The following is a 22,946-nucleotide window of genomic DNA, read 5'->3' on the forward strand; positions in this document are numbered from 1 at the left end:
TCTGTTACTCTAGGCCTTAGCCATAGTTCATTGCCCCAACATTGCAAATGAATCTTGGGGTGATTGCCCAGGTAGTCAGCTGTCTCTGCCATTTCTTCAACCTTTTAGAAGTTGTTTGATTGTACTTCCTGTTTACTCAAGTAATATTATTTAGCCAAGCCATTTCTAATAAAAGACTTAGACACTTTATGATAGAATAACTATTGAAACATTTAGCATATGTTTCTTGCTTGATATTGTTCATGCTGATTGTAATTCTAATTTTTATACTTGATATTTGCTCTTATTGTATATAGTTCTGTATTAGACTTAGAATTCTTTTATTTAGACAGAAGGGGGAGGTACTGTAGGAACTCCTTCAGCGAATAGCCTATAAGATACTGACCCACTTTGGGAGTGGTCACATGTACTATATATGCAGATGTAAAAGTATGTGTAGATTGGTTGTTGGTTCCAGTTCCCCACTCATGCAGATGACTGGTAATCACTGTTTTCTGTGAGTCTGCCCCTAAATAAACCTTTATTGTACTCCATTTCTGAGTTATTGTAGAACTCTTAGTATGCCTACACCTAACTCCATTTAAGTTATACAGATATGTGCACATATGTGTGTGTGTGTGTGTATATATGTAGATATAACTTTTTAAAAGTAAACATAATGTCTTCCCAGGGCTTCTTCAAACATCCCTAGTGTTATTTACCCCACGTCCTCCCTGATCTGTGTAAGAACCCCCCTCCCAGTTAAAGTCTCTCAACAGCTAATTAGTTTTAAATTAGATTACACGAGGAACTTTAACTTTGGCTTATTGCATTTCTGCTGTGTAGAAACACTGAACACAATGTCATACGCTTCAGTCACATTGTCACTTCCCTTTTGCCTCTATAGTCTGTCCATTTATACGACTGCTGAGCACACTGCTCTTCAATACAAGATGGCTATGATGCCCTCTTACACTTGTGAGTAGTTCAGAATGGACTAAATACCTCATTAAAATCAGGTCAGCAGGATCTACCAACAGGGGACTTTAAGATTTAAGATACGGGGTTCCCAAGTGTGAAAGAATGAAAGATAAATAAGGAAAACTGACACCTCAGGATGACTTGATAATTCCTCAAGCTTGGCTTATTCATCCCTTTCCTGGCTGGACAATTGACGCTGCAAAAACAAACATCTTCTAGTATTTGAAAACTCTCAAACTCCACATCTCCTGAGTCCTGTAAGAAACAGATATTTCATACAAGCTTCCATAAATAGTCTAGGGTAACTATTTTGCTAGTACAAAAGAGACTCTCTGATAGTGTGTTTTTAAAAACAATTCTAGGATTCTTCAAAGCAATAAGCTTACTAAGCAATACTATTGATTTTGGCAAATAAAAATTACAACTACTAAATAAAACAAAAAATGAGGGCTAGCATACTTTCTAAGGTGGAAGACAGTAAACTGCTATGTGCATGGTCACTAACAAGTTTTATTAATTATTACATAATATAAAATGTTATTGGGACTTTCTATTTTGAAACATAAAAGTAACAAAGAACACAAAGCACTTGACATTCAAGTCAATCTTATTCTACAAAGAATTTTAATTCATTCCACTTAAAAAATAAAAGTAGTATCCTCACCCCCCAAAATGAGCACATTAACCACATATTCACATACAGAAAACTAACATACATTCAATTGTTTACAAGATATATCACCATATAATCCATTTAATTCATTTACATTCAAATGAAGTATACGAACTTATTTAATTACATATAGTTTTTTAACTTTTGTATTTCATCCCTTTTAAAGCAACCAAGATAATACAATAACTATTCTCTACGAATCAGTTCATATAGGATGATTTAGGATTAGAAGTTACTTTTGAAGAATTATAATAGCTCTATTTGTACAACAAGGGTGCAGTAGTTCTGAACATAAGCCTGGGGCTATAGCTTACTGCTTTATGTCATGTCACATCCAATTCCTGACTTTTATTTAGCAGGCTGCACTGTTCCATTTGTTAATAATTTCAAATGTTTCACACAATTATTTGTGCATAAAGGGGAAAAAGCACCAAGGATAGTGATTTCTTCTTTTTGTAAAAATATTAGATGAAATTTCAACAGTGATCTCCAAATCTCATCATTTGTAAATGACATTTACTTACTACAAATGCTCAATCTTTGAGTTTTCTTGGTGAAATCAACAAATACATTGAACATAAGAATGGAAACACAACAAACATATCAGAGATGGCACTTAGTAACAGCAGAATTCAGCTTAACATCAACAACTCCCATTTTTTATCTGAGTCCATAGAAAAACTCTGAAAATTAAGTGTAAGATTCATAAACTTACCAGTTACAGCTCATGAAAAAAAAAAAAAACTTTAAAAATGCCTTTTTTGCTAATACAGAAAAAAAAAGGTTTTCCTGGTGAACCAAGTACTCTTTATGGTAAAGAAATGTATAAAGAAAATATTTTTCTATGAATGAATTTGCAAATTTATGTGTATAAAGGTATAATTTTCCCACCTGTATTTGTAATATTTTAAATAATTTACAATACAAAATTCAAAGCACAAATTGAAAAAATAATTCATGTTCTATATTCTCTAGTTAATAAATATTGCAGCATATGGTATAGTAACAACAACGAAAAAAATTCTAATGTAAATGGTCAACGAGATCTCTTTGGAAATACACTTTAAGAAAAGTCATCAATGTGTGATCTTGCCTGTCCAATCCTACCGAATGCAATCTTGTGGAGATGTAAGGATGTAGAGTCACCTGACCAGAGTGCACTTTGGTACCAGTCAGCCGGATTTTTGTGTCCTTTGTCTTTGCCATAGGCACATGGTAAGCATCACAGTGACAACAACAGCAGATGTCATGTATTTTGTCACACACAGAAAGCTGACAAACATTATTTTAAACATTTCTAGATCCCACCAAAGCTCTTCATTGGAATAAAAACAGAGGGTCCTCTGGCTTTGGAGGTGTTTAAAGCAAATAGACAGGTATATAAAGTAAAGTCTGCTAACACATGGATCACTGGTTTAGAACAGCTTCATAAAGGCTTCTTACACATCTTTTGCGAAGCAACAAGTTCCTTTCTAAGTATATGGAACTTTCAATTCTGTTGCGACTTCATCTTTTCTTCCCAGTGCTTTTCTTGTGTTCATGCCCTTCAGTTTTGCCAGTTAAGCTCTTTTTCCGAGTTGAGGTATGAGAAGCAACTGCTGTAGATGGTCCGCTGACTGCTGTACCAACAGAAGAAAGAGACAGTGAGATACACAAGTCATGAAGGATAAAATAACGCTGGTGGGGATGGACTATTTTACTATAACTGTAAAAAATCATTATAAGCTTTCAATATAACATTTTAAGTTTTTAGAACTCAACACAAATATAGAAGAGTGAGACAAAAGACTATGTTCACAAAACCAACTTTTTAGTTCACTCTATACTCTTCATGGCAAACACTCAAATTCATCATTGCAAGTACAATCCATTCTGCTAATCTCGTTTATACTGTGGCCAGGCTTTTCCCCATTAGCTCCAGATACAGAAATCCAACTGCCCATTAGAACTGTCTCTACTTATATCTGACAGGAATATAAAGCATGCTTAGCACTGAATATCATTTCCCTACGGGTACCATATTTCCTACACCTTCCATCTCATTACTGTGCGAGGCTGCAGAACTGGGAGGCACAACTTGTGTCTGCCCAACATCAAAGCCATGGCCAGTCACAGAGCTACCCTGAGTGCAGCCAGAGGTCTGCTCCACAGGCTGAGGCTGGTCAGGCTGACATCTGTTCATATGACAAGCACTCAGCCAAGACAAGAAGAACTCCTACAACACCAGTGTATAAAGACAGCAGAAAGTGACAGAATTAGATAGTTACTAGAGAAGAATCAACATGTTTTAGTTTGAAAACTGGTCTCAATATCCATCACATAACTTGGCTAGAACTCCAGCATAAAAGCTAGTCTTATTAGCATGAAGAAGCAGATGACAAGTATTGGGACAACTACAGCTGACAGAAAGGAAGAGACTTTAATTCACACATGAACTATGATTAATCTATTGCATCCACAGAAAGCCTCAGGTAGAGCAGGCTACAAGAAAAGAACTGAATTTCTGAGCTCTCAGTCACTTCCAGGGACATAATTGTACAATCTGAGTTCAGCAAATTTAACTATTTACATTTCAAATAATACAGTATTTTTTTTGGAGAAATATAACTGAAATACTAGAATCCAAAGTTTCTATAACATGTCATTTATAATGTCTATGATATAACTAAAGTTACTTAATATACTAAGATTAATGTATGGTATTATAAATATTTAACATAACAGGAAACAGAAAAACGTCTTTCTTAAAAAGGAGAAAAGTGACACAGACTAATCAGGAAATGAATAACTTAAAAAACAATTTTTAGAGCAGCAACTTCATGCTCAGTGGTGAAATAAATCCTTATGCTTATAACAAATAAAAGCTTGTAAAGTCTTGAAAGAAAACCTAAGATCAAATAGGATGCTCCAAATTAAAGCATGAAAATAAAATAACTGAAATAAAAATTGGTTGGATTTAACAGCAAATTGAGGCAAAAAAGAAAACAGCAATGAGGATTACACCAAAAATACAAAGAAAGGAAGAATGAAGACAAAGAGCAGAGGCAGACATAATCAGAGTACTGAAAGACACACACACAGATACACACACACACACACACACACACACACACACACAAATACACACAGAACGAGAACACTGGCACAGGCAGAGAAAACGGAAAGTGTTAACTAGCACGTCTTAGAGAAATACGTTCTTAGGGAACCAGAAATCAGTGGGTTGTCAAGGAAAAAGATCAATTCTATCCAAAACTGGATAGCAAAATTGCCTTGCAAGAATAGGCAAAGACATTTTTCTGTTGTAATAAAAAGATGATGTTGCCAAAAGACCCAAAGTGTAAGAAATGGTAAAAGAGTTTTATGCTTAATGAAACGAGTGAGAAATACAGACTTCAATGACGGAATGACACACATCAGAGAATGGCAGATGTGGAGAAGTATGGAGCTTTGTCTCCCCACCCTGCTTCGTTTCTTTAAGATAAACTACTACTCAAGGGAACTATCACAGCATTGCACTCTATTGTTTATACTGCATGTGGAGTTAACACACACACAGATATAACCACGTAGAAAGGACAGACGGAATAAAAGGTAAAAGAAAAATTGAAGGAAGCTGCAACCTTTCTATGTATTACTCTGGATGGTACGCAGTTAACTCCAAGTAGACCATGAAATGCTAAGATTATGTATGTAGAGAAAGAAATAAAAGAATAATGCAAAAAATTACAACAAAAAGCAACACAAATATTTAAGTGAAATTCTACAGATTACTCAATCAATTCAAAATAAAGCAGAAAACAATAAAAATAAGTATAAGACTAATTAGTATATAAGGAACAGCAACATGTTTTGTAGTCCCAAGAGCAACTGAACCTTTTGGTCCCCTGATTACTGGCTAGGCTGACTGACACCAAGACACCAATCACACCTCCTCCTCTGCTGGGTTTTTTTTTTTTTTTTTTTTTGCCATGGACATAAAAACAGTACTAATTTCTTAGTAAAAGAAACTATACAAATGTCAGTTTTGTATTGTATATTAAATACATCAAAATTATATTGACGACAACTGTGTAGTATTGGACATGAGCTTTGTGGCCCTTATCTGACTGCAGAAGATTCAAATCTATTTAAAACCCCAACTGATTCACAGGGCAAGAGTACCAGGGGATCTGTTCATCTGGCAGAAATGGAGGTTAGCTATAGGAAAGCGGCAATAAAAGAAACTACCTTTCGATGAATGTTTAAAATGTAGCCAAGTACTTCACACGTGTGTATTCACCTCTGATAATTCCATAAAGGAATCATTATCCAGATTTTCTTAGTGGAGACTAAGGATTAGTGTCAGGCAGGTCACAGAACTAACAAGTATATCCGTCTCACTCCAAACCATAAGTTCATACTAAAAAGAAAATCTAAAAATATTACAAACTTGAAAATAATCTCAACATCTCTGCCATGTGTTTTTAATGTGAAACCACAGAATGAACAGGTTTGCAGTACCCATCTGGGATAGGGAATAGGGAGAAAGATCATCAGACCAGAGAAGCAGAGTTAGCGAGCAGAGAAAAATAAGAAGATGGAGAATGTCATTGGCAATCATGGTAGAAGGATCAGCACACAATCACATTAGCAAGTACTTAAAACAAAAATGCTGGCAAAAGCCTTCAATGTGGGCGTCACATCACCAGACTACAAATGGAAGATAAAAAGCACCAGGTAACATTTTGTTTTTTAAACATAAAATGATGATGCCTTAGGCCCAACAGATACTGGAGGAAAACACGGAAGTAAAAGAGGAAAGGAAGATTACATAGATAAAAACACATATAAATGACATGTGCATTAGATTTTGAATTCGGCATCACTACAGGGAAGGCAGTAGGAAACGCTATGATTTTTACAGCGTCAGGAAAAGGTACTGCCGCCACTGTTACTGCTGTGTGGAATCCAGAGTTCAAGGGCATCTCTAACCTGCTTTGCTGCTTGCTTTAGTGCTCTTTAAGGTAGCCGGTGGCGTTGGGAGGATCTTTGCAGGTGTATACGTATTTAATGAAACTTTTCTTCTTATTCCTGGGCTGGAACGTGAGGCCATAGAAGCTGAAAAGAAATAAACAAAATATAGTAACACTACAAAACCACTTTTTACTCTCATTTTTACAATCTTGGAAGTTGAACCCAGAGCTTCATACACGCTCCGGAAGTACTATAACACTAAGCCATATATCCCTAGCCTTCTACTTTTTATTTTGAGATAGCCAAAGACGCTCAGTCAGGCTGACTCTCTACTCACTCTGCTGCCCAGGCTGACCTTGAAATTGTAATCCTCCTGCCAGAGTCTCCTGAGAGGGTAGGATTACAGGCCTGTGCCACAAAACCCAACTACAAAAATTCTAATAATATGGTTTAGTGGGTAAAAATATGTCCAATAAGTAATAAATAAAGGTATATAATGGAAAAGACAAGGTTTCCAGTCAATTCAGCCAAGTCAGCTTTCTAATAAAAAGGCAGTTTTCTCAGAGCCTTAACTCAAATAAATGTTTATACTGCAAATACATATTTCAACAGTATACAGCGAAGAACCCCCACACCCCAAATCCACAGAGAAACATGCTACTTGCATCCTGCTCTAAGAGGCACTTAAAAAATGGCAGGGATTCATGGCTTAGTTTTATTGCCTGTAACAAACAGCAATTTTTAAGAAAAAATCCTAATGATAAGTGCAGACTTGGGATTATATATATATGAGCATTTTCATCTACTGACATATCATAGTTATTAAACAGGTAACTGTATGGTAAGCAGTTAAATAATTCAGGTTCTCTTCCTTTTTACACAGATGAGAGTTATCTTCCATGAAGGGAGGAGAATTTATCCACAGCCCCGCTTTCTGTTCAACATGGGGGCACAGAACGGTGCAGCAGGAGCAGGTAAGGAGGTAACTGTGGGCTGTGAAGTCCTACGGGCAGAGATGAGACAGCAGGAGCAGGTAAGGGGGTAACTTTGGCTATGAAGTCCTACGCGCAGAGATGAGACAGCGCGCAGGCAGCACAGGGAGCTCACTTGCAGGAGTTTCTAAGCTCTGGTAACATACTGCTGTCAGTCGTCTTCAATCACAACGTTTGGATTTTGTTCTCAATGAAGAAAAGACTCCAGACAAACTAGATTACCAATTTATTCTTTGCTATAAACACCACAGAATCATTACAGTCCTGAGCTTACTGAGAATGAAACATAAACAACGAACTCACAGTATTCATACTAAGTATAAATTCTGTAACTGGTCTATAAAATATGAGATTCAGATTATTATTTCATAACTGGCACATTTTATTTAGTAATCCAAAAGAATTGGGGTGGGGTGTAACAAAGGCTTTAGCAGAGTTCGGGTTTAGTACTGTTTAACAACTGACTAGTTGATTGTCCTTAACAATATCTACTAGGGTTTTTCCTTTGACAGGAAACTTTCCCCAAAGACCATGTTAAAAATAAAATGTATCAAAGCAGTTCTGCTGGATGAAAAGTCACAGAAAATAAGGTGCTCTAAACATTCAGTTTCCTTCTTAGTCATGGATTTTCAATGGTCCTTGGGAATCTCGGTTATGGCCCAATGATCTACACTGCCCCCCCCCCCCCATGATGTCTATCCAGTCCTTTGGACTACATTATGTGACACACCTTTTCATCCAGTTCTCTTAATAGCTAACAACATGAATTTTTTTTTTTTTTTTTTTTTTTTTGGTTTTTTTCGAGACAGGGTTTCTCTGTGGCTTTGGAGCCTGTCCTGGAACTAGCTCTTGTAGACCAGGCTGGTCTCGAACTCACAGAGATCCGCCTGCCTCTGCCTCCCGAGCACTGGGATTAAAGGCGTGCGCCACCATCGCCCGGCAACAACATGAAATTTTAAAAAAATCTGAAAGTCTTGAGTAAAATCTCATGATACAGAGAAGAGCTCATCAGAACAAACAGGACAGGAATCTAAAATCACCTTACTAATGTCATAATAATTTACTCTAATGAACTGGATTCACTAACTATAAAAAAATGAAGTCATCACAAAATAAGAGTACTATGGAATCAATCTTAGGATTATCTCTCTAGCTATTACATTACATTTTTCCTAAGAACAAAGAGACATCATTCCTGTTTGACTTCCAAGTCATGAACTGCAAGCTTTCTAAAATCAAATAGCATCAATAGATGCCGGAAGACCTTTTCACTTATGAAACTCATTCTATATTCTATAACTGAAGAGTTGAAAACCTCAGCCCAGGGGAGCATTGAAACATGAAGTTTAGGGGGGAAACAGTACACAATAATAGAGCCTATTTGGATTATCTATTCTCGGGTCTTTGATGGAATTGAAGACAGATAGTTATAGTTTTAACTATAACTTTAGTCATGATAAAAGATAAATTAGATATAAAATTTTAGAGTCACAAAGAAATACTGTAACTGTAATTCTTGCTTGATTTAGACAGAAAAGGGGAGATAAATGAAATTCCCCTCTGTATGCTATGAATATGTTTTATTACCACTGATTAATATAGAAGCTGCTTCTATATATATATTTCTATATATTTGGCCTATAGCAGAGCAGAATAGACCTAGGCAAAAAAACTAAACTGAATGCAGGGAGAAAGAAGCGGACTCAGGTAGATGTCATATAGCTGCCTAAGGAAAAAGATGCTGGAACCTTACTTGTAGGTCATAGCCTTGTGGCGATAGATAGATTAATAAAAATGGATTAATTTAAAATGTAAGGGCTAGCTAGAAATACTCTTCAGCTGTTAGCCAAACAGTGCGGTAATTAATATAATTTCTGTGTGATAATTCTGGTCTGGGTGGCCAGGAAACCAGCGTGCAGTCTCATTTTACAGGGAACAGCACTGTGCATTTTATTAAATTGTAGATAACAAAAATGAGACTATCTTTATTTTCCTGACTCATTCTTATTTATAATTTACTTCATTTGGAGTTTATGGATGCTTAGGATTGGACAATTCATATAGAAGATCAGAAATTAAAGTCTGCTTTCCAAAGGCAGCTCCAAAGTGAAAGACTTTAGAAACATCCTCATTATCACTACTGACAGCTGGCCTATACTACCGGAAGCAGAAGAAATGGCAAAGAGTATAACCACTTTGAAGGATGGAGGAACATCATTAGGACAGATTAAACTATGAACAGTACTCCTCAAATATACAATGTGATAGTCCAGGAAAGGGGAGAGACATTAAGACTGGAAAGTGCTATTAATTCTAAGAACTTCAATGTCCATCATTTTATGCTCAGGCAAAAAAATATTTACAGCGTATTAGAAAAGAGGATAATATGCAACGAAAGTTTGTGGTTTTCTAAGATGTAACTAGAATAGTTCTCTCCTCAAATTAATGCTTTCCAAACTGGAAATTTCAACATTCTGAGGGATGCGCTGAGCTAAAAATGGCAAGTGCCACCTGATGTTTAATCTTTGCAAAAAAGAAAGAAAAAAATTGTCCTAATAACAAAAATGCTGCAGAAAACCTGGGTTGTTTATAAAATTTCAACCTTTTACACATCAATGTATCTCTAGGTTCAGGGAGAACAAAGTCAATTCCAAACTTACATAGCGAGGAACTCTCTTAATCCACATGAATGCATTCTTCACACTTTTTTTTTTATTTTTTAGGCAGGATTTCTCTGTAACTTTGGTGCCTACCCTGGAACTAGCTCTTATAGACCAGGCTGGTCTCGAACTCACAGAGATGGTCTCCCTCTGCCTCCCAAGTGTTGGGACTAAAGGTGTGTGCCACCGTGGCCTGGCTCAGACTTTTTTTTTTATTTTTTTTTTAAGAAATACAGTTTAAAAGCCTTTTGTTCTAATTTGATATCTTTGATAAAACACCTTTCTAAAGCTGAACGTGGTGGCACAACATTTATAATCTCAGGTTCTGGGAAGCAGAGCAAGGAGGATCACTGTGAATTAGGGAAAGAAACCCTGTCTCAAAAAATGAAACAAAACAACAGTTACAATTAAATGTCTCAACTATTTAGCAAATACGGTGAGGGATGGGCAAGTGTGAGTTCATGTGAACCATTCTGTAAATTACAAAAAAGAATGTGAGCTTTCCAGCAAGTATAGTCAAAAAAGTTAAAAAGGTGCTAATTCTATGATATTGTTTACTTTTTGTGAGAAAAAAGATTTGGGTATAGAATCAAGAAAAACAGTCTACTACCCATGTGTAATACAAAGGAATTACTAATATTATTCCTTTACCTATGTCTCTCTTAAAATTGTATCACAATTATTATTGAATTTGCATTGCTAAAATTTGGGTTATATGTAGGTAATATCTATTGTCCAATAATAAAATATAGCAAAGGTAAATTCCATACATATTTCAGGGACCTTGCGTAGAACTTCAGTTGATGGAGAAGCAATGGAAGCCAAAAAGTCATCCACTTGCTTTAAAAACAGGGCATTGTGAAGAGTCTCCAGAGGACAGATAGACGGTACCATGGAATACAGCTCAAAGCCTAAAAGAGAAGAAACAAACAATGGAACAGTAAGGTTGGCTATTTCAAAACTCAATCATTAGAAAGCAAGGCAACTTACTTAGGACTGGAAAGTTCAGGTTTTTTACATGCAAACACACAAGATTTTTCAAGTCATGACACCAGATGCTATGCAACATGGAACCAAAACAAGATACAACCATGATCACTTTAAATGTCATCAGACAGTACAGCATGCACACAATGCTCCAATGTCACAAAAACCTAAGTACAGGAAGGAGAAAACCTGGGATGTAGGGGAGATAAATGTTCACTTTTTCATCTTTCAATGTCAGATCTATTTAACAGATGAACAAGCTGATGCTGTATTTCCCTTAGACCAAGATGTTACAGTACCTTGATAATATGTACTTCAACAATTAAATAATAGAGAAGGGAAATTCAGACACAAATTTTAGGAGTTAATTAGGTAGCTAATTGTGAAGCACAAATTGTAATTTTTCTCTAAGGCCATTAACACCCTAATGTGGTCCTTGGGCAACACTTCCTCAATCAGGCTGGTCTTAAAATTCTTAAACAATCCTTTACTGAACGGCAATAATTTCATTTTTTGAAATCCCTGGTTGAGCAAAGTTAGACCAAGTAAAAAGCAAATAAACTGCAAATATATTCATGTTTAACCATTGCACAGGTATACAAGATTTTCATGATGAATCATGCAACAATATGTTAATATAATCAATAACACAAAAGCACTTATACACACAAATTACTTTCCTAAAACAAAAAAACTAGTTCCTCAATTTAATAATAAAATTATCTATTTAAACTTTATTTAACTGAATGGCTTTAAAAGCTACTGCCATATACTTTAAAAATAACCAGTGCTTCCCAAAATTCAAATTAAGTCTTCTCAAAGAATATCCCCAACACTCAAATTTACATAAAAATAGATTATTATTAGTTAAAAAATAAGTCATCTAAACTCAGACTGCAAACTAGGCTCTTCTCCATAGACATATGATCATTTATGCGATTGTATGCTATTGGATTTCTTTACAATTTGGGAGGAACTCAAGAATTGCTGGAATTCTCAGTTGGAACGGGGAACATTTTAAAAAGGGAATTGAATATTGTTATGAAAATAACCAAAGGATTAATAAAATTAATGCTAGATTTCCAGGTGCAAACCAAAGCATGACAGACCATTTCATGTAATGTTAGACAAAAGAAAAGCAACGATAAAATGGCACAGTAGCAGCTGAAGCAGCTCACTCGGTTCCCACTGAGGAACGAAGCTTTACAACTCCCTTTCTTCTTAAGTACAAGTGGTTCATGCAAACAAGCACAAATCCTTTCTTTGCAGTTCTCTAGACAATATGCTTTTCTCCTTTCTCAGGGTGCTCAGCCGTCTTTTGTGAGAGCTCCTTTCATTTGCCCGCTGAATTTCAAAACAGCAAAGGACGTCTGATCAAATTGCTCTAGACTACACTCTTGCCATTCGTCTCAAACAGCTCTTAATGTACAATGAAAGGGTTAGTGCCGCAGTCTCAAAAGCCACCCTGCTGACATGTTTGGAAGCTACGAAAACATACCACTGGAGCCTAGAAATTGCACAGAGGAAGCAGAGCAGCACCCACTGAGGGATAGGGATTCTGCACAGAGGCCCAGAAAGTAAGGTTAACACTGCCAGAAGACACTTGTGCACCATGTTCCTTAGCTAAAGATGGAGGGAGGGAAGTGTAGGATGTAGGTTATAGACAGAAATAACATGAAAGTCATGGGAAATAAAAAGTGAAAACGTCACATGACAATTCACAGGACAGATTAAGACAGAATAGCATTAAAGAAGAAGAAATATCGAAAACCCCAAAGGAATATTTCTAGAATTGAAAGGAATCTATGCAATAAGCTGCATAATGCAGACAAGCCACATTTAAAAGAAAAAGCCTAAACCAAAGGAATACAAAATTATTCTTATTTTCAATTAAATTTAAGTACTACTTTTACCTTTAGTTAAACATAGAACTTTCCCAGAAAACCCAGAGCTCGCTGTGAAAACAAAGGCACTCATACAAAAGATGATAGATCCTGTAGTGGTTTCTGTGAGATGCTTTTCTTCTAGGACTTACTAAGCATATGCTACCTTTAGAAATTGCAACTGTTATCAAATCAGATTTTTTTTTCTCCAAAAAGTAACATTTAAACAGCTACACTGAAGCAAAGCATATTAAGCTATTTGGTTAAACTTTCACTTGAGGATGAGTTCTTCTTAACTTTGTCAAAGAAGTATTAGCCAGCTGTTATGTAGAAGTGTTAAACCTTCCAAATGGAGATCATAACTGTGTGTCGATTCTTAGGCTTCATAAAAGTCCGTTTTTGAAAGACTTATTTGCAGTTTTAAAAAAAACAAAGTTCCAGGGATAAAAGTAACTTCACTACAAGTGAAAGCAAAGTCTATGTGGGATTTGAAAGCAAACAGAAAGCCAGGTATGATGTCTTTTGTCTGTAATCCAAGCTCTCGGGAGGGTTGCCGCAAGATGACGGACTGCGAGGTTGAATTCAAGCTGGTCTACACAGTGAGCTCTATGCTAGCCTGAGTACAATATCAGGCTCCACCTCAAGCAAAACAAAACATTCCCAAAACACAACCAATCAGTAACTATTCTGCCTGGATCGACATCAAGTTCTTAGCAAAAACCTAAAACATCACAACTCAATTCATAACAGAAATCACGGACACGCTCCTATCCAGCGTTACTATAATGGAACCTGATTCTTTTAACTTTAGTTTTCTTTCGACCAGGAAGTTTCCAAATGTTCAGAAAAAGCAAAGGCACCAAAACGCGAAGACTACTGGATAACAGTAAACCATAGGTATAGCCACCCAAGGACAGGTTGATCCTGGACCGTCTCCGGAGCCGTCCACACTTCATAGAGTTCTGTTCAGACAGAGAGCCAGCCGTCTGCTGCAGTGTCCCTCGTGGCAGCTGGCTCCCAAGACCTTTACAGAGACATGTCTCACTGGGCTCTTTGACATGGGTTGCTTTGGATTTTGTTGAATAACTCAATAAAACAATGTGATCAGAAAAATAATTAGAAAAAAATATTAAGAATTAAGAAGAAATTTAGGAATAGTAACTGTATCTTTAAAAATTATATAAACTGATCACTTAAGAAATTAGAATTTCCAGGTGTTAATTCAGAATTAAGGCTCATCATTACTGTGGCCATTGGACAAGTTCATGAGTGATGCTCAATTATTGTGGAAATCACAGCAGAAAAGAGAAGAAGACAGTGGTTTGGTAAGTAAGTTGGGATTGTATGCCAACTGAAATAAAAGACGGATAAATACACGATACTGTGTATCCCACATTTTAAAATAAAAGAAAAAATTAAAAAGGGATGAAGCGGGGAGTATCTTTTAAAATAAAAAGCAAACGTACCATTGGTTGGGTGTCGAGCAAATGAGATAGAAAACCTTTTAACAGCAGACCCGCGTGTGGCGTCTGAGAAAGAGAAAAACAGGTCCCTGAAGTTCATAGCTGCCAAAAGAAGAACACTTAAAACAGAGGGAACCACAAACACGTGAGGAAGTCAGAACTGGGTGACATGCAGAGGGAAGAATGAGAAAGCCGAAGACTGGTTAGAAGCAGTAACTGGCTTGATGGTACAGGCAAAATGTTTAATGAAATACACAAAAGAAAGAAAAGCAAGATGACCTGGCAATTCCAGTAAATCCATGTTTTACTATTTGTACAGATAAGAGCAAACGTTTTAAACAGTGCTGATCCTGCAAGAGCTGAAAACATCCCTCCTATCACAAGGGACAAATTTTCACGAGTCTCAGAGACATTCTGAATATCAGAATGTTAAAACTGAAGTCAGATTAACAGGGAACTTAAAAATAGCCCGTTCTATTTATTTTTATAAAATGATGGCCAATATATTTTCTCTCACAAATAGACATTCTATTCTATTCTATGCTAAATAGTTTGTTCATATTAATAAATAAAATGAGTGTTAATTATAGATAAAAGTTTAAATGTTAAAGGAAATTTGTTCTTTATAATCTAGGTTCTCATTCAGCTAAAATAATGATGAAGTTATAAAATTTTCTATTTTAACAGACCATTTATTGTGCATGTAGTCTAAATCTGTTATTGACTATCAGAACCTAGACCCCAGATGTGGACCCCAGAGAGCACTGAGGGTTGTGTGGGAAGAAGTAGCTAGGGCTCCACAGCAGTCTGTGGCCTTAGACTTGCTTTGGAGAAACACTGCTCATGAGTGTGTGCATGAGTGTAGGTATAAATCTGTGTGTGCGTGTGTGCACATACCATCTATGCAGCCAGAAGAGGTCAGCTTTTTACGATGAGTACGAGCATAATCCTGTAGGTTAGGTGCACTTGAAGAACCCCCGAGCACTGAGGTGCTAAACAGGCCCGCACAGTGAGACCCTGATGGGAGTTAGAGAAGATACATACAACAACGGGTGTTCTTCCATTCACATTGGGAATGCATGCAGCATGCAATCAACATGGCTCTTACCAATGCACAGACAGCCTTTGGCAGTGCCTTGAACAGACTCGCAATATGTTTGCAATAGTCTAGTGATACCAATTTGAATTCAGTGCTTCTAAAGGCCACTAGTATTCATCACAAACACAAATGGAGTAATTTAGTACTGGGTAAAATGCCTTCTTTGAAAAATAAGCCAACAAAATCATCAAACATATACATGCTAAAAGTACTAAAAATACCACCACGAAAATTAATTTCAGAACAGAATAGAGTCTTATCGCAAATATGTGAGAGGAAATTTAATATATCATATATATTATTTATGTGTATATAGTTGAGCAAAAATTAAGTCACATTAGGTACTTTATAACATATACCTTAAAATGATCATTTTTCCTGATGCCCCTAAATTAAGAATTATCATACTTTCTTATGAAAAAAGAATATTTATTAATGAAAACAGAAAAAAGTTATTCCTTTTCAGGCACTTAACAAGTAAGTGACTTAACATAGTAAGCTTTTTTTTTAAAATATTTATTTATTTATTATGTATACAATATTCTGTCTGTGTCTATGCCTGCAGGCCAGAAGAGGGCACCAGACCCCATTATAGATGGTTGTGAGCCACCATGTGGTTGTTGGGAATTGAACTCAGGACCTTTGGTAGAGCAGGCAGTGTTCTTAACCTCTGAGCCATCTCTCCAGCCCCATAGTAAGCTTTTAATAAAGACCTCCAAAAAAAAAAAAATGCCATCAAAAAATAAAACACAGCCAGTATAAATCAATGCTTTATTTGTAGCAAGTCTTCCCACTTAAAAATGTTCACCATTGAGAAAAGTATAAATAATATCTGTAAAATATATAATATGATCAGTCAATGAAAGAGAGCAATGAATGATCACATAAAGATACCACAGGAAGACCAAAAGCTCAGGATAGGTCGAGGTAGTAAACTAAAGAAAGAGCTCAGGTTTATAGGCACCAACACAGTTCAGATTCTACAGATTTTAACACATTATGTTAACTATTTATGTTTTGGGTCAAGCGTATTTAGACAGGCAGGTACAGAAGATAATATGCCATTGCTCCCCTCTGTCTGCAATGAGCATGAGGTCAGTGGCTGAGAGGAGTTCGGCAGTTCTGCTCTGAATACTCTGGAGGAAGCGGATGTTTACAGTTCAGCCAAGGGCAGGGCTGCCTGTACGGGAACTTCGCTCTAATAGTCTCCAAAGAGCTACTCCTGATGAGAACCAGCTCACCCAGAGAGGGTATTTAAAGGTCTTTTTACTTTACTTGCTCCTTTATCTTTTTATTTTCTTTTTTATTTGTACCTGAAACCATCATCTTTTGGTATATTCACTGGTAATCACCAGCTGATACTTTTGCACTTTCTTTTGGAATGTGTTCCAAATTCATTTTTAATTCATTTTAAGTTAGTGAATATTATTTCTACAAAGTAAGGGCTTTCATGGCAGCATCCATTCACAGACCTTAAGCTAGTGCCACCACTGCTCTGGGTAGTACTCACGTGAACATCAGGTTAGCAAGAGACACTGCCTGACAGTCTTTCCTCTGCCACATTTAAAACAGCTATATTATGTTATTAGTTTGACATTTGTAGCTGGGTAGGGTGGGGCCTGTCTTTAATCCCAGCTACAGAGACAGGTAGATTCCCATAAATTTGAGGCAAGCCTACTGTAAATATCAAGTTCCAGGACAGCCAGGAATACATAGAGAGACTAGTTCCAAAATAAATAAATAAATAAATCTCTTATTATTAAATTTACTTATTTTTTTAATACAGTGGTACCTTTTCCTCCTTACCTGACTACCGGGTTTGTTTTATGGTACCAAGTATAGAAGAAGGAACCACATACATACTGGGCAACTGCTTGGTCACTGACCTATAAGCCCAGGCCTCTTATGACTACCAATCTCTGAAATAAAGTTTTTTCTTCATAAATCTAAGCATTAAAAGTCTCGTGTCTATAATCCTAGCAGGTTTCCATACGTTCAAGGACAAGCGGGACTCTAGAACTAATCTTACAATAACATCCCTCCCTCAAAAGAAAGGATGGGAAAAACAAACAAACAACAACCCAACACTGGCACTTGGTCACCACAGAGCAGTCATTCAAAGGGTTAGACAGCAACTTCTCGTGGGAAGAAAATCGTATCTTCCTTGTGAGTTCTATAATCCAACAATTATGAACTCGTGCACATTAGATACAAACTAAAGCATAGCATTTGGTCATGATTTTCCCACCCTAGAGTCCTACACGTGTGCCTAACAGTGAGAGTTTCAGGACGGTACAGAGCACAGCTCCCTTTGCACCACATACCTACAGTAGGGCTCTGCTTCTGTTCCACAAGAGTTCGTGGTGTTCGAAGATAGTTGGCATTTTCAGAAACAACCTGCGTAGAGCAAACAAAGAGTGAAATATGCCAACAAAATGAATGTAAAAATCCATTTTAAATGCAGCCTGTTCCAGGCAGACAAAGGTTAATAAGCTGTATGATAAATATTAGTAGAAATATTTAAAACATGAAAGATCATGCAAGATCCCTTCTGAAGGGAGTCCAGTTTCATGAGGTCCTTGCAGTGAAGTGGTGTGAAGCAAGCATTCAGAATGGAACACGACAGATGAAGGGAAGCGATCCACAGACTGATGGAATTTCACTGTCTCTTAAGAGAAGCCCACTGCCCCTGCTAAACAGCTCCTGTATTTAGAGGAAAACAACCACAAACCAGAGAGATGCCAGACAGACACTGTTGAAATCACCATACAATTTCTGATCCATGCATGGGCTTTATCAGAGTAACCTTTAAATAGTCAGCCTTAGTGGATACCATAATCCCTTTTCCTATAATCCAATGCATTACGTTTCCAAGAGGAAATAGCTGAAATAATCAGAAGTCATGTGACGGCAGACCTTCCATTGTAAAATCAGAGTTTTAGTTTCAAATGTCATCAAAGAAAGTCCTTCTGACGTTACTTTCATGGGAACCACGTTTACAAATTCATACATGCCTGCTGTTGTGTTTGGGAAACACACTGTATACTTCAAGTTATGTACTTCCAGATAAGGGAGTCATAGAGACCAATCAATATCAGATATCTGCCGCTAATTAAGACCAGGCCACATAATTTTTGATGTTTTTAAAATTTTCACAATCACAAAATTTCTAAATGGAATGAAGTGATAATGAGGGGGTATCAAATATTCTTACCATCAAATTGTATTGATTTTGTTTCTTGAAGTTTACAGGACAACTATGGTTAAAGAAAGATTTCTTTCTTTTCTAAATCATTTTTTTATTAGCATGGTTAAAAATCCAGGAGAATTAGGATTTTTAAAACTCCTGTGTATTTAAAAGTTTGCCAGTAAAAACACTAAATGCACTCAACCTAAGTGGTTTCCTTCCATCAAATGTTGCCCCATATTGGAAGTACTTTTAAGTGAACTCAAATTTAAGACAGAAGGATTTCCTCTATGTAAGCAAGGGATTAGATGTCCTCAGAAATAGCTGTTTGTTGCTCTGAATGCAGGAATGGAAAATGTTTAATGAAATAAAGTTTAAAAACCTGTTGCCATGAGCCAAAAATACTGGATGTGAAAGCCAATGATTTGGGGGAGACAGGGGAAGAGGTGATTTGTTCCCCTGATCTGCGTCTTCGACGCCCAGTACCCACACCACTGGTATAATGCAGCCAGGTACCAGTACCCTCTGGGCTAGACACACTCAGGGGGCTCTCTTCCTGGAAGTAAGAAAAAGGGCAAAAAAGAAAAAAAAAAAAGAAGAAAAAAAAAGCAGAGCATGCAAAGTTAGATACATTAGAGCCAAATGATCAGGAAGAAAAAAAATACAGTTTATTTGCATTTGCTAATCAGTTTTTCCCCTCAAAGCCAAATTATTACTTGTTTGTGAGCCAAATATTTAAATCCCTAAGAAATTCTAGAATCAGCAAATAGCACCAACAACCATGGAAAGATTGCAAGCTATATTGTCTACTAGCTGCTCTTCTCCCTGAAATCTAAAAAGTCAGTGTTGCTTTTGAGTGGAAATTATTTAAATATAAAAGGTATTTTGATTTATTTTAGATATTAGATATTAAAAAGATTTTGTGCTAATTTTAGTTGGATTTTTCCATCTAAAGCACCAAGGGGTAAAATGAATCGATGTGTCACTTAGAAAAGGAAATGAGTCGGCCATAGGTGTAAAATTCAGAGGGGTAAGATGGATAGAGATCTCAAGTTCCAGTGTCTGTGCTCTGTGGCCAGCCTTTCTGGGAGAGCCGGGAAGCTCAGGAGACCAAGCCTACGGCCGACTCCCTCATTCGGCACACTGTCCAGCTCTGTGTGCCTTTTGGAAAAACAAGCTTCTGACATCCAGGGAGATAGAGGAGGCTGGAAAAAGTCTCCAAGTTTTTAATTGAATAATTTATCTTACGAAAATAAGAGTTTGGCACAACATAGAAGTAATCTCTTCAAAGTAACTATTTAAACATTCATAAGAAAATGTTTTAAAAATGTGTGCTGAGTTTTAAGAACTAACCACAGCAGTAGTTCTATTGAAGGACTTATTCTAGTGATATACAGATCTTCTGGAGGGCAGAGGAAAAGGTATAATTGTGAAATTTTAAAGAATTTGATTGACCGAAAATTGTTTGTTCATTAGTGTCAAAAGCACTGCCTTCACACAAACGGTGGTTTAAGTTCTATTAGTTTAGGTAATTTCTATTTTGGGGTGTTTTTTTTTTCTATGGTTAAAGATATCTGGACAAAGTTTCATAAATTCCAGTTTTTTATTGAATTTTAGTAGAACAAATGATCAGAAGTAGTTAATGTCCCTCTTCTTTTTAAATTAATCTTTTATAATTAAGTTTAAATAGCATATTAAAGAAACACTAGCACAATTTCTTTATAAAGTTATGATGATAAACTTCATGAAGAGTTTCCCCCAACATATAAATGTCAATTATTTAAAAATTCAGAACACTTATATTATTGTTATAAATGGGGTGAGTGGAAATTACCACAATTTTTTTTGTCCCTTATATTATAGTCAAGTGCTTGATAATGTTAAACATAATTCTACGTCTTTTGACATATAAACATCCAACAGAAAGTATCTAATTTAAGAGTTATTGGTCTTTCTCCTAGGAGCTTGACTTTTTACTTCCTATGAAGAGATTTAGAAAAATTAAGCACTGGCCTCAAACAATACTAGGAAGATCGTAGACAAACTAGGTAACTCAAAGTTTAAAGCACAAAATACTTATTGATAGTAAAAGTTAATTTAAGCTTCATCCTAACTCTCAACTTTACTTTTATGCTGTTTAAATATTATTTAAATATTATTCCATAACTGAACATAATTGGTTTTACTTAATTATAGATCTTAATAGAAAATTAAAATTTTTCATCACTATATCATCAAGCTTTCAAATTCCTATGTATATTTCTGCCACCAGGCTAATAAAACCTACAGTATTACTAGAATCAGGTATCATTTAAGCTTCTCAGGGAATTCTTACTTCCTTTTATCAAAAAACATTACTGAAACATTAGGCTTTTATCAAGTTATTTACTGAAGAATAGCTAAAGTGACAGAAGAAAACTGGATGAGCCAATTCAACTCTTAATCAGCCTCAATCCCAGCTTCGGTAAGCGCTGCCAGGAGAGCCACACAAACTCTAGTCTTAACACTGATCTCTCGGGTTTCCTTTGCTCATTTGTTCTGCAGAGTGTAAGCCAGACTGGCCTCAGCTTCATTAAGAAGTCAAGGGTGACTTTGAATTCCTGATCTTCCTGCCTTTACCTCCAGAATGCTATGACCATAGGTAGCTGCTACTAGGCCTGGTCGATTCGGTATGTTTTTAATAGCATCTCTCTCTTTTGTTAATATTTGTTTGAAAAAGATAGATAATGTTGATAATTAAAAATTTGTCAGGGTTCCTAGCAGTAAAATTAAAGCTGTATTTTCTTTCCAGTTTTAATTAATATGTAGTTAGCTTCCTCTAAACAAAGCACTCTTCGTGGGTACTCACTTCATTTGTAGGCACCTTCCGAGACCTTGGAAGTGGTGACTTCCGGTGTATATGAATTGGCTCTGATACCATGGGCTTAAACAATATTACAGCTCGATCGACTTCATCTCTTTTAGAAGTATGAGGTTCATCATCATCAGGTTTAAGAGACCTTCTGCCTTCATTCTATGAGAAAAGAATACACAGTACTTAAAATTCAGATTAAAACAACTCTCCTGAGTCAGGTGCGATGGTACATCCCAGTAATCCCAGAACTCTGGAATCAAGAATTTGAGTCCACAGAGTAAGAAGACATCATTAACCCTCCCAAACAAACTCTGAACACCAATAAAATGCTTCTGATAAATCTAACAACCAACTAGAATAGTTATAACATAAAAGTGTTTCCTCAAGTGAATTGATATTAATGTAATTCTTAGGACATCTTAGTGTGCCAGGTACTGTGAGAGACAAGTAAGTTCTGTGGGAGAGTTAAGCCTAAAATCATAACTATAACCATAGAAAACCCAGTCTTTATCCAAAGTTCATCAAACAAGCAAACAGATAAACAATACAGTCAAATGACAATGAAAAATGGACTACAAATTTAAAAAATTCCTGTAGTTAAATTCTACAGTAAATACAGTGTGCTAAGAACTCTGATAAATGAGACATAGTCCCAGGTTATAAGAATCTTACAGTATAGGAAACAGACAAGTTAAAACTTATACCAGTATCTACCTGGAGTAGAAAGAGGAAACTAGGTCATAGACATTCAGCAAAACACAGGTTTTAAAGCAAGAAGAACAAAAAAGCCAGGGGACTTCACCAAAAACGATCATTAAGCTCCAATAATCAAGACTGATGCTGATAGAGACAAAAAGGTCAAAGGAATAATAGTAAATTAAGAGTTCAAAAATTAACTCACTAAAATAAGAATGTGTTCAGAATATCAGAAGTGGTAGTGCAGACAATTGGAAAACATTCTTCAATATATGATTTTGTTTTTGTTTTTGTTTTTTTGTTTTTCGAGACAGGGTTTCTCTGCGGTTTTGGAGCCTGTCCTGGAACTAGCTCTTGTAGTTATTTACACAGGAAAACAAGAAAAGTCCCTGGATTTCATATCACACATATCATATCAAAGAAAAAAATTAATGTCATTAAAGAAATATGGAAAAAATACAATACCAAATTTAAAAAAGTATCAGGAAAGATTAAAGAAAATTAATATAGCACAATCTGCCTAGGAAGTTAAGCTGCAA

At 36.2% G+C, this 22,946-nt stretch overlaps 1 protein-coding gene across 7 annotated transcripts in view; it reads right to left on the reverse strand.

Moving 5' to 3' along the window:
* Positions 1-1,454: 1,454 nt before the first annotated feature.
* Ppip5k2 (diphosphoinositol pentakisphosphate kinase 2) overlaps positions 1,455-22,946 on the reverse strand; it is a 58,809-nt gene continuing 37,317 nt past the window's right edge. For 2 of the 7 annotated variants that reach the window (XM_041631721.1, XM_041631720.1), the window contains exons 24-30: positions 21,706-21,870; positions 17,995-18,067; positions 15,469-15,588; positions 14,575-14,637; positions 11,009-11,149; positions 6,605-6,730; positions 1,455-3,252 (exon numbers count right to left, since the gene is read on the reverse strand). In XM_041631721.1, the coding sequence (XP_041487655.1) occupies positions 3,140-3,252; positions 6,605-6,730; positions 11,009-11,149; positions 14,575-14,637; positions 15,469-15,588; positions 17,995-18,067; positions 21,706-21,870 (801 nt within the window). In that variant the 3' untranslated portion in view covers positions 1,455-3,139. Of the gene's footprint in view, positions 3,253-6,604; positions 6,731-11,008; positions 11,150-14,574; positions 14,638-15,468; positions 15,589-17,994; positions 18,068-19,239; positions 19,414-21,705; positions 21,871-22,946 lie in introns of all 7 variants that reach the window. The other 5 variants (XM_041631725.1, XM_041631724.1, XM_041631726.1 and 2 more) reach the window with 4 other exon arrangements.

This window comes from Microtus oregoni, unplaced genomic scaffold (assembly GCF_018167655.1).
Source record: "Microtus oregoni isolate MIOR12 unplaced genomic scaffold, Mior012 000038F_ref0000394, whole genome shotgun sequence".
NCBI classification, from domain to species: Eukaryota; Metazoa; Chordata; class Mammalia; order Rodentia; family Cricetidae; genus Microtus; species Microtus oregoni.